The following is a 12,257-nucleotide window of genomic DNA, read 5'->3' as shown; positions in this document are numbered from 1 at the left end:
GATCAAGCAGGCTTGTTGGAACATTATATCTCTAAAGAACCCTAACATGTCATCTAAGTAAAGAGTAATTGCTGAATTTGTTCAGTTTTAGAGGGGGTGTACTCTTTTATGCTGTGCACTGTACATTAGAATTTAATATTGGTAGTGTGTTTATCATGAATGTTATAAATGCATGCCAGACAGACAGACAGACAGACAGATAGATAGATAGATAGATAGATAGATAGATAGATAGATAGATAGATAGATAGATAGATAGATAGATAGATAGATAGATAGATAGATAGATAGATAGATAGATAGATAGATAGATAGATAGACAGATAGATAGACAGATAGATAGACAGATAGACAGATATATCGATAGGCTACTACTAAAAATATGGACCTGTGGAGGAAAAAATATTTGACAGACAAAGAAAAAGTAACAGATCACCCAGAGAGACCCATCAGGAGTGAGAATAACGCTAAGAACTAAGAGTAAACGGGAGGCTTAACTAAATAGAGAAGTGACCGCATCACAAGAGAATCAAAACTCACATCCAAACCAAAGGTCCAGCCATGTAATGGGTGACTTGATGAGAGTTTGGGGAGCTGTATTAAATTTGATTCAGAGATGACTGTAATAATATATATATATATATATATATTAAATTTCAATAAAGGGCTTAATTTGATGTAAAGTCTGGTTGCTTAATTTCATATAAAGCAAGTGTTATGCGTATTATGTGAAGTATTAAGTGAAGAGCGTTCATGACAAACTTTACCCAGTCCTATGAGGAGGATTACTCTTAATGCACTGCCTCACAATCAAATTAAAGGTGCTATGTCGCCCTCTGCAGTACACAAGAATATAAACTGAGGCTTTAATCAAATTAAAGGTGCACACCAGGTTATTTAAAACCTAAAGTCTATGGACTGCAAGTTTGGTACACTCTCAGTTCTCACAAACAATTCTGAGTCCCTTAATTTATAAGGTTAATATTTATAAAGGTAAATACACTTAGAATGGAAGCCTAGAAGGCAAACAGGTTTGTGTAGTGTATACTATACAGGATATATATGAATGTTTGAAACCTCTGGAATTAGTAGGTTTTCTGCATTAATTTGTCAAAGAATGTCATCTGATCTTCATCAAAGTCACAAGTATTGACAATAACAATGTGCTTAGTGTGTGTGTTGTTAGCTTAAGCACATTGTGTTTGACCTTTTATGTCCAATTAATGCAGAAAACCAACCAATTCTAATGGGTTCACATATTTTTATTGAGAGAGAGAGAGCAAGAGAGAGAGAGAGAGAGAAATAGAGAGCAGTGTGATAATGCAGTTTTTTTCATGCAACTATCCCTATACTTCTAACCAATCAGAATAATTATTTTTGTAATACATAACCAGTTGCTCCACCATGAGAACAATTGCCATCTTAAAATAAAGATGATAACTTCAAACAAAAAATATTTACTTACACTCTTGTAGGTGTTTAAAAATAATACAAGCTTTACATTTCTGATGTGAAACCCTCTGGCACACTTTCCTGCTTCCATTATAAGTGTATTAATGTAAATGTTTCTTTATACAAACATTCACACACACTAAAACAGAAAATAAGTTGAAAATAACTCAGAAAGCGCCTTTAATGTCATGGTCCTAAGTGTAAATGTGCAAGTCGGCAGGATGCCAAAAGGCGACAAAGTCTTAAGCTTTGGGTCTCCTGTGTGTATAGCGCATGGGTTCACAGCCTGCCAAAACAACCGTGCCCAGCAGCGCACATGGGACGCATGCGACATAAGGCAGTGCACACTGCTGAACAAGTTGCAGGCACTCACAGAGGACTGGAGGGCGGAGGCCTGTAGCTGCTCCTTTCCTGGCCTTCCCAGTAGGGTTCTATGCCAGGTAGAGGGGTAAGAGGACTCCTGCGGCAGGAAACACAATAGAGATGGGAAGGATGGGGAGGGGAGGGGAGGGGTCATGTTGGCAATTAACGAGGCTGCTTTCCATACAAACAACATAGCAGGAGAAAAAAAAACAGTGGCATGGAGAGATAGAAGTGAAGGAAAGAGGAAGGGAGAGCTTGAGGACATAAGAAAGGCTAATGATCGAGGGCACTGGATTGTTCATTTATTAAATGACACGGTTTATCATCTTTCACTCATTTCAGGGCCTATGCATGCAGGGATGTCAAGGCCAGCTTGGATCCATGCAGCATCCTTGTTTTGATATATTAGTAGATATTCAGTGGTTCATTTGAGATTCCTGACAAAAGCAGCTGATATACAGTGGAGTGCAAAGATCTGAGACTAAATGCTTCAGGTCTGCAATTTTTAAATATTAAAATTGTTTAAAATTATATTCACAATTTAGATTTTTTTTTTTTTTTTTACAGAAACTTGTGGAGTTTGTTTTCCAGCATGATTTGATGTTCCAAAGACCATCTTGTGCTTCAGTGGAAACGATGTTGATTATTACACAAATTAGCTTATTTATTGAAATATTATGAATGTTAAGCATTTCTCATTCATTTGACATTATTCAAATTTCTTCATTTTATGTTCAAAATCCCAAAACTAACCAACTTCCTTCCTTCCTTCACAATGAATACCACATTTTTAGCGACATCAAACTTTTGCCTCCACTGTATAATTTTGCAAAGCACAAGCCTATGTAAAAGAAGTACAATAACTCAAAGTATATTTTGTGAAAAATGAATAATTGATGCCATAACAATACTGCAGATAAAAGCAGTTACATAACTAGCTAAAATACTCAATTCAATACTACAGCACTACCATAAAGAGATACCATATCCCAGCATATCATGAAATAAAGTGAACTGCAATAGCAGCATGTTTTTAAATGTCACGATTATGCATTTTATGACTGGCATCATACCATACTTAACCCACTTAGCTTAAGATTACTGAAAGATGCATGTAGGAGGATCAAGTACTATAAATGTAATACGAGACATCACTAGTCTAAATGTATTATTATAGAGAAGCACTGTTACATGTTCTCTAGTCATTTAAATCTCATCATTAGAGGACATCAGAGGTTGCAAGTAAATTTGCTTCTTTTTGCTTCATTAAAGCAGTATGCAATACTGTGATAGGATAATACTTTAAATATTAGATTATGAAGAAATAATATGAATAAATACTATTGAATGTATAAATATGAAAATCCTAGTCACCGATGTCCACTGTTATTAGCACTGGGAAGAAAGACAAACAACAGAGTTAGTGTAAAATGTAAGTTAAGACAAGTAGAGATGATAGCAGTGGTACACCGGAGAAATAAAGTAAAATACCCTCCCTGCTCTTCAGTAGTGTGTTAGTATACCATGGTAAATGCAAAATAAAAATATGAACGCATTTTAACAGGCATTCTTTGAAGCAGAGACAACACAGCATGCACATTTACCATAGTAGAGAATCCACAGATATTGTTGTTATCACCCAAACTCATTACAGTTCACCCCAAAAAATTCTGTCATCTGGGCTTTTCATACTACATTAACTCTGGATTATCGTCTTTTTAAAAAACAGTTTTGACATTGGGTTAAGCACTAGCAATTTTGAGAGGCGATTAGCACTGCTTTTAATGGTAAGTTATGAAATACTGCTTAATGTTCAGGCAAGAAAAAATAAATAAAAGCCTCAATGCTTTAAATATTCATATGCTTATAAGCAGTTTTAAGTTAATATTCACTGAAAAATTGTACATACAGTATCTATCAGTTTTGAGACTGAACAATTTTGGGTGAACTACAGAGACTACAGATATGCTATGTGTTTGGATTATAGCAAACAAAATGATTTAAAAAACACTTTTAACACAACTACACTTTAAATCACAGATGTTGCATATCATTTACAGTGCTTTTACTGTACAAGCATGTTTTACACTCTCTTTTCAGTGTCTGATTGTTGCCATGGGAACTCAAAAGCAGCAGGTCACTTTAAATCAGTATCTGTGCAGAAACCAATTACAATGAGGCCGAACCTGACCCTAATCCTACAGTACTTTCTTTGCTAGGGTAGAAAGAGTCATCAAAACCATAAACATTCATAGACAGCAGGCCAAAACCACAGTCAATTTATCAAGCAGGAATACATGAATACATTTTTTTCTTAAATTGCTAATTAACAGCCATAAAACACAAGTTCAGTTACAGACAAAATAAGAATAAACTTCAAATGCCATTAATAAACAGTGTTGGAAAAAGTTACTTTTAAAAGTACATGCATTACAACAATAATGCGTTAAGGTCCTTGCACACTGACTATGCATTTTTTGTTTTTTAATTTGACATCCTTTCCTATCAAAATGCTATGGATGTGAAAACTTTCCGAAATAAAAATGAAACACAAATGTATCATTTTTGCTTAGTAAGGCTGAATTGGAATATTGAAAGTCAGTAGCAATGATACTGGTTAATAAAATGGGATTAAATACATAAATTATATTTTTCTTATTTCATATATTTAATTTGTTTGTATAATATTCTGAGTTTGCATTTAACTGTTTTTATACATTTTGAGGAATACTGAATCTGTTTTTGTGCAGGTGAGATGAGTAAATACATGTTCACATTAAGTCTAGATAGAACAACATCATGTTTACACACAGCACACACAACGTCTCTGCACTTACTCCCGATATCTCTCAACATGGGGAGCTGTCAGTCAATACATGGGAAACAAAGTAACTGGCATTACTTATTTGAAAAAGTAACTCAGATATTTCCTTCTAAATTAAAAAGTAATGTGTTACTTTACTAGTAACTTAAAAAAGTAATCTGATTGCATAATGTGTTACTTGTAATGCATTACACCCATCACTGTTAATAAATGCTGTAATGCACCAATAAGGATGCAGTTTTGAATTCAGCTCAGGTTGTTTTTTCTGTCACCTCTCATTTGGTAATTAATAAAAGTGGCAGACAGACATACAGACAGACAGATAGACAGACAGACAGACAGACAGACAGACAGACAGACAGACAGATAGACAGATAGACAGATAGATAGATAGATAGATAGATAGATAGATAGATAGATAGATAGATAGATAGATGTGCAATCCCATTAGAACATGTTCAAAATTTTGATAATAATGATAATAAACTGTTTCCAGTAAATATACAGAATAAGATAATTTGTGAAAAAAATATAAAAAAAATTCTGCTTGGGGAAGTACCCTCAAAGGTACACTTTTGCACCTTATTTACGTTACTAATATGCTGTTGTATCCAACATTTTTCTGACAGTGTTCTTGCTAAATGTGCTAACAGAAAACATGTCTTTAAGTTGGTTATTTTCAAAAATATACTTTGTTAATTACCACAAAACCTGACTATAGTGAATTAGATAGTTGTCTAAGATTTGAATAAGCCAGTACAGTAATGCACATTAACATCTATTGTAAAGCAGCAAATCTCTACCAGGTGGCCAGGGCTAACTTCCAAAGGGGCATCAAGATTACCTAAAATGATTTAAAATAAGACAAAACAAGCATTATAATAAGCTATCAAGAAATGTATTATTTTAATTCGCCCCTCAAAGAACCAGGATTCCCACAGGATTTATATCCAGAAGCCTAATTTTAAAAGTGTGATTTCCAGATGTGGAATAGTCATACATATACATACATATATTATTTTAATTATTAATTATTTTAGTTACAGAAACTGAGACCTGAAAATAAAACTAAGGCTAGGGAGCCTCTAAATATCGTTGAGGACAATAGGGGACCTTGGAGTCTAAAAGGTTGAGATCCATTGATCTAAAGTGCAAATCAAGGCAAACACACAAGAGAACTATTTAGAAACCCAGACTAATGAAAAAATGAAGAAACTGCTCTTTGATGAAATTAACTTAGACCGTCCAGTCCATGAACACACTGCATCACCGGCCTATCACTGAGCAGTAATTAATGGCTCTTCTAATAGGATCTTTAAACGAGAGGGCGTGCCTGTCGGATGCCTTGATTTATGAAGCACACACCACTCTCTGTCTGTATAAACTGAGGTGTGAGGGGAGAATGGAGAAGTTCTTAAAAGACATTACTTACGGAGTCTCCACGCTCTTTCTGCAGTGTGTTATAGACAGAGGGGGATCTGTTGAAGAGAAAACCAGATTAGAGATTTCAGACATGCATAAAAAGACTCATTACATGACGAAAAGCATCCTGCAAGCTTTCTGCTTCATCAGTTGTGTGATAGTGGCAACTGCCTGTTATTTAAACCCCTTCAAACTGTAAGAGAACGAAACTGTGGGAATGTCTTGAATGTTAAACATAATGGAAAGTTTCTCAGTGTTTTCCAGAACTCCATAGACAAAAAATTAACAATCTGTGAGGTGAGATGTGAAGGGCATGAGAAAGAGGTGGGCACCACTGACCTCGTCTCCGCTTGAGCTTACGCCGTCTCTGTTTGTTGACGAAGCAGGCCGCTAGCGTGCTGAAGAGGATGGCTGCTGCCAGGAAACAGATGGTGGCCACAATGCCTGCCACCACCGGCCGCGCCAGCCCCTCGTCTGGCACCTCAGGCGGCGGGAAGTAGTCTGAAAGATACAAACAAGTTCGCCTTCAGCACGCACACACACAAGCGCTTTCATTCTTAGTGTGGGCTGTTTCAACAATAAACCATACAGCTCATTTCGAATGATTTAGTTAATAGGAGGGAAGATTTGAAAGATTGAAACAGAATGAAATAGTCGCCTATCTTGATCCATAAATACATTCAAAATACATTCAAATGAAATGAAAACAAAGCCTGAATGGCAGCTTCTTGTTTATTTGGACTTCAAGTAGTGATTGAATTCTGACTGCAGCGCATAAACTATCTATTTAGTAAATTCAATCATTCAGAGGCGACTGTCAATCACTGGAAAGTGGTAACAGAACAAGGACTGAAAATAAAATAAAAACCCTAACACTACCGTTTAAAAGTTTGGGGGCAATAAACTGATAAAAAAGTGACAGTAAACTTTATATATGTCACATTTATATATGTAACAGAAATTATATTCTATTCTATTTCAAATAAATGCTGTCCTTGAGAACTTTTATTTAAGAATCCTGAAAAAAAGCATCAGTTTCTACAAAATTATTAGGCAGCACAACTGTTTTCAACATTGATAATAATAAGAAATCAGCATATTATAATGATTTTTGAAGGGTCATGTGATGCTGAAGTAATGGCTGCAGTCGTCAGCTTCAGTTTTGCCATCACAAAAATATATTAAAATAGAGCAGTTACTTTAAATTGTAATAATATTTCATAACATTACTGTTATAAATAAATGCAGTCTTGGTGAGCGTAAGAGACTTCTTCCACAAAGTCCAAAGTCTTCTTCCAAACTTTTACATACTTTCTTTGGACAATATTTATTCTTTGATTTAAATTTTCTGTGGTTTGAGACATTGAAACATTTGCACACAACTAGACTAATTATACAGTCACTAAAATAGATAGAAACTACATATACAAGAAAAAAAAAAAAATTATATTAAAACAAAAAGAGCATAATGCACCAATATTTCGAAAAATGGGCTTGTTTTAATTCCCCCCAAAAAGATGTTCATTCAGACAAACTGTGTGTAATTCATATTAAATCCAACAGATGACAGCAGAGTCTCATCAGACCATCACTATTTCAGAATCAACTCACTCCATTAATGCTTGTGTGGGCCTACACAAAAATGTCACAGTATATGTTGATATTATGTGCAGTAAATCTCACAGTACATTTTCAAATCCCATATGGACTATAAAAATCCTCAGAGCACTGACCTGTGCTAGAGACTCCCACTACATTACTGGGTTCACTGACAAGGTCCTCCATAACCGCCATCACTCTGAACTCATACCAGGCCTCCTGAAAAACAATGCAGACACATGTACAGCATGTTTCCTTTAAACTGATGACTAGAAAACTCAAGCCATTTGAACTTTAGTTGCAGTAGATTAGAAAACAGTAAGGCAGGGGTCGGCAAGTAAGTAAAAAAATAAATTCACCACCAGTTTTTTAGTAATTTTTGCCAAAACATAGTCAAAGGATAATATAAGTATTATTAATACAAGTATAGTTTAATATAGGATAATATAAGTATTATATATTAATTGATGAAAAATGCAACCAGAATTGCCTGTGACTGGCTGTTATAGTGTATTTTGTAACTGGTAGTGAACTGTTACTCTGTGTAAAATCCTGCGACAGTCATTAACAAAAAGCCACATTTGTGTGGCGTTGTCCGACCAGAGTATGTGAGTGGAGTGGAGCATCAACAATTTCCCCTCCGCGCTCTGAGCATTTAATAATCACTCCGCTCCCGCTCCACTCCAAGCTCACTAGCTGGGTTTCCATCACCCTGTTTTAATGCGCATTTTGAAGTATCGCATTAGAAACTCAAACTCAATTTGTATTGGAAATGCCAAATTTCGAATACAAATCCCTTAATTCGCAAAAAAGTTTTTACGCTCACGTGAGGTGGTTTTTGACTTGTATGAAAAAGGGTTAATGCGAATAAAGGGAAATGGAAACGCATTTTGCGAATAACTTCCTCCAAGCGCATCAAAAAAGTCATGAGACTGCACTATGAGACGGGATAACTTGACTAGCAGCGGACTGATCTCGTTCCACAGCATCTGAAATGTTGTTATGGTCGTTCTGAAATGCCTGAGCAAAGTCTGTCATCAATGTATTTCTGCATAATTGTCTTGGAGAAGTTGTGGCCTAATGGTTAGAGAGTCGGACTCGTAATCCAAAGGTTGCGGGTTCGAGTCTCGGGCCGGCAGGGATTGTAGGTGGGGGGAGTGAATGTCCAGCGCTCTCGCCACCCTCAATACCACGACTGAGGTGCCCTTGAGCAAGGCACCGAACCCCCAACTGCTCCCCGGGCGCCGCAGCATAAATGGCTGCCCACTGCTCCGGGTGTGTGTTCACGGTGTGTGTGTGTGTTCACTGCTGTGTGTGTGTTAAATGCAGAGCACGAATTCCGAGTATGGGTCACCATACTTGGCAGTATGTCACGTCACTTTCACTTTTTACACGACTGTGTTCCCAAACAGCAGCATTCACCTCCGAAAGCAATGACAGCATTTATTGTGTTTCGTCTGCTCGCTCTGAGGCGCAATTCATTTTTCATATATGAAAATTATTATATTCAGTAGCTTATCCTAGTTTTCTATAGGCTATTTAGTGCCAGTTTACCAGGAAGTGATTTTGTTCTCTTTGACTCTTTGGATGGAAATGGTGCTCGTTCGCAAATATTTTATGCAATATTCTAATTTTGCGCATAAGTTAAATTCGCAACTTTGGATGGAAACCTGGCTACTGATATCAGAAACACTGCTCTGCGTCTGAAGTATTTCAGTATGTTTGAAATATCACAGTTCTATGCCCGTTTCCGCCACTGAATAAAAAATAAATAAGGTTATTGTGACTTTTTATCTCACAATTCTGACTTTTTTTTTAAAAATTCACAATTGTGAGATAAACTCGCAATTGTGAGATATAAACTCGAAATTGCGAGTTATAAAGTCAGAACTGCGAGTTAAAGCCCAGTTTTTTTGGGGGGGGGACTGATATGTTCTCAGAATTGCAAGTTTATATCTCAGAATTATGACTTTTTAACTCGCAATTGCGAGTTTATATCACGCAATTCTGAGAAAAAAACGTCACCTGTCAACTGAAACTATTCAGAAGGAACAAATAAATTCCTTGAGAACTATAACTTCCTGCTCATGTCCACTGCAGTCATCATAGCCTTCACATTCTTTCTGATTTGAGTGATCCTTCTCTATCAAGCTAGCTAATTATGTTTAACATGTGAATTCTTGCTAAATATGCAGTTATATTGCGGGTCGTTGGCATGAATTGTACTCGTGATGGAGCGTTGATGGAACGCTCTTGGAGCGAGTGAAAACCACGCCGCTCCGACTTTTAAAAAATCCGCTCCTCGCTCCATTCAAAATCACACCACTCCGCTCACATACTCTGCTGGTGAGTAACTGTTGCTGTCATGACAGATCTATTTCAGAACCAACCCCTATCAAAATAATCTGGCTACGAGCGCGGGCCAGATATTATTGCATACCTGAACCAGATCTCTAGCCAATAGCTCTGTCTCTCCAGCAGGGATTGCATCATCAAGAACATCCCACCTCTCCCCGAGGCGAAACTCCATGATGTAGTGATCAATTGGCGACGTGTGATTGGCTGGAGGGATCCATGCGAGTAGGACTCCCTGCTGTGTCCGGTTGGCTGTGAGGCACCTTGGTGGGGTAAGCAGCACCACTGGTTCTGGGGTACTTATAGGAAATACTAGAGGAAACAAAGAAAATCACTGGATCATTTTAACAGGCTGATTTGATGCTCAAGAAACATTTCTTCTTATTACTGTTGAGAACAGTTGTGTTGCTTAACATTTTTTTATACATTTATTTTTTTTAATTTAAAAAAGACAAAAGAGTTAAAAAGAGCAGCATTTATTTGACATATATTTTTTGGTTATTATAGTTAACTAAAACTAAAAATGAAATTAAAACCATCTAAAATATTTTCAATGCTATAAAAAAAAAATGTTAACTGAATAAATGAAATAATAAAATATTATAAAATTAATGTAGTAAATTCATTAAAACTAAAAATGAATACAAATTATATACATACATATACAAAAAACATAAAGCTTAAACATAAAACATAAATCTAAACAAGTTGTGTTCCAAATTTTAGGTTGATAGCTCAAAAAATGAGCTTTCAGTAACATTTTGTTTGGGCGCAGTACCACAGTGATTTACACAAGAGTTTTTCTTTCTCAAATATTACAAGCACACATACACACAATTTAATTTTATGACTCATACAAACCACACTCTGACATCTATACCAACACACCCACACAATTATAGCTGCATTATTTATCCAATTGACTCTATAATATGCAGAAATAGAAAACAGGAATAAAGCGATTATTTGCTTTATAGACCCTTTATAGACCAAACCTGAAAAAATGGCACCATCTGGTAAAAAATTTTAAAAAATAAAATTTTGAAGCCTTGCCAACACAATGAAAGCTTATTAACAAAAATTGCATAATTTTACAGTTAAACGGCAATGCAACTAAAAATAGCAGTTTTAATGGGTTTCAATGGGGACATTTTTGTCCAAAAGATGCTGAGTGGTTCACTTTTTTGCACCTAGTGTAAAATAGATTTATTAAAGGAAATGAGGGTGGAATATTAAAATTCCAATAAAAATACACACCTGAGCCAAAACTTATGCAGTTAGCATTAACACAGGCAAAATTATATAAAAAAACAAAACTAAAATGGACAAAAATGTCCATAAGGGCGCACAAGGGTTAAAATGACTAGTTTTCAGTTTTTGGTGCGTTCTTTCCCATTTATTTAGACACAATAATATTTTAATACTATTTCGTAGTATTTGTAATGCTAATACCCATTTAGAAGTTTTGACAATACCATTAAAATGATCAGCTTATCAGTATCGGCCAGAATTTCAATATTTGTGTGAATAAAATATATAACAGTCTAATATGATCATGTATTTGGAGCTTATTCAAAAATATTAAAAAAATCATAACAGGGATCACAACTACTGTAATCCTTAAATTCTGCCATTCCAAATCCTACTATAAAATGCATTTCTGTCAGGCAGAGATGATCTTGTCTTTGTAAGTTGTATCGTGCAGGTGGCCAACCTAGTGTGTTCACAGTGACGACCTCGCTGAACGGGCCCGTCCCCAGCTTGTTCTGGGCCAGGACGCTGAATTGGTAGGCTGTCTCGGGCTCCAGGCCTTGCACCAGAAGCCAGTGCTGCCCGCTGGGCACAGGCATGGACAGCCAGTCATGCGGTCCTAACTGCTCCCTCTTCACCCTGCAGGAGGAGTCATATGCACAGATGGAGAGAGTTCAGCAAGGCACAAGCATACATGCGCATTCGCTCCGATAATGATTGCCATGTCGAGCACTGCCTGCAGCTAGATCTAAAAAGACAAGGCTTGTTTGCCTCAGTGTGAGTGCTCAGTGATATCCAATAACACAAAACTGTCTCACGGTTTCCCAGAGCAAATTCTGAAGAATGCGTTTTCGACCACCGATCTTTACAAAAATATCCTCATAGATCTTCAGTGTGCCTCATAGATCTTCCAGTGCGCCCTACAGCCCTTTTCCCTGGATCTCCTGAGAATGACCTATGGCTTGAAATTAGTCTTATGGACAATACATCT

At 36.4% G+C, this 12,257-nt stretch overlaps 1 protein-coding gene across 1 annotated transcript in view; it reads right to left on the bottom strand.

Moving 5' to 3' along the window:
- LOC306856108 (protein turtle homolog B-like) overlaps positions 1-12,257 on the bottom strand; it is a gene marked incomplete at both ends in the record, with an annotated part of 144,644 nt that overhangs the window by 14,328 nt on the left and 118,059 nt on the right. The window contains 6 exons of the mRNA XM_079395133.1: positions 1,826-1,912; positions 6,072-6,117; positions 6,401-6,562; positions 7,795-7,879; positions 10,101-10,327; positions 11,730-11,905. Of these exons, the coding sequence (XP_079251259.1) occupies positions 1,826-1,912; positions 6,072-6,117; positions 6,401-6,562; positions 7,795-7,879; positions 10,101-10,327; positions 11,730-11,905 (783 nt within the window). The remainder of the gene's footprint in view (positions 1-1,825; positions 1,913-6,071; positions 6,118-6,400; positions 6,563-7,794; positions 7,880-10,100; positions 10,328-11,729; positions 11,906-12,257) is intronic.

Source organism: Barbus barbus, assembly GCF_936440315.1.
Source record: "Barbus barbus genome assembly, chromosome: 36".
In the NCBI taxonomy this organism is placed as follows: Eukaryota; Metazoa; Chordata; class Actinopteri; order Cypriniformes; family Cyprinidae; genus Barbus; species Barbus barbus.
This window is presented reverse-complemented; position numbering and strand designations above follow the sequence as displayed.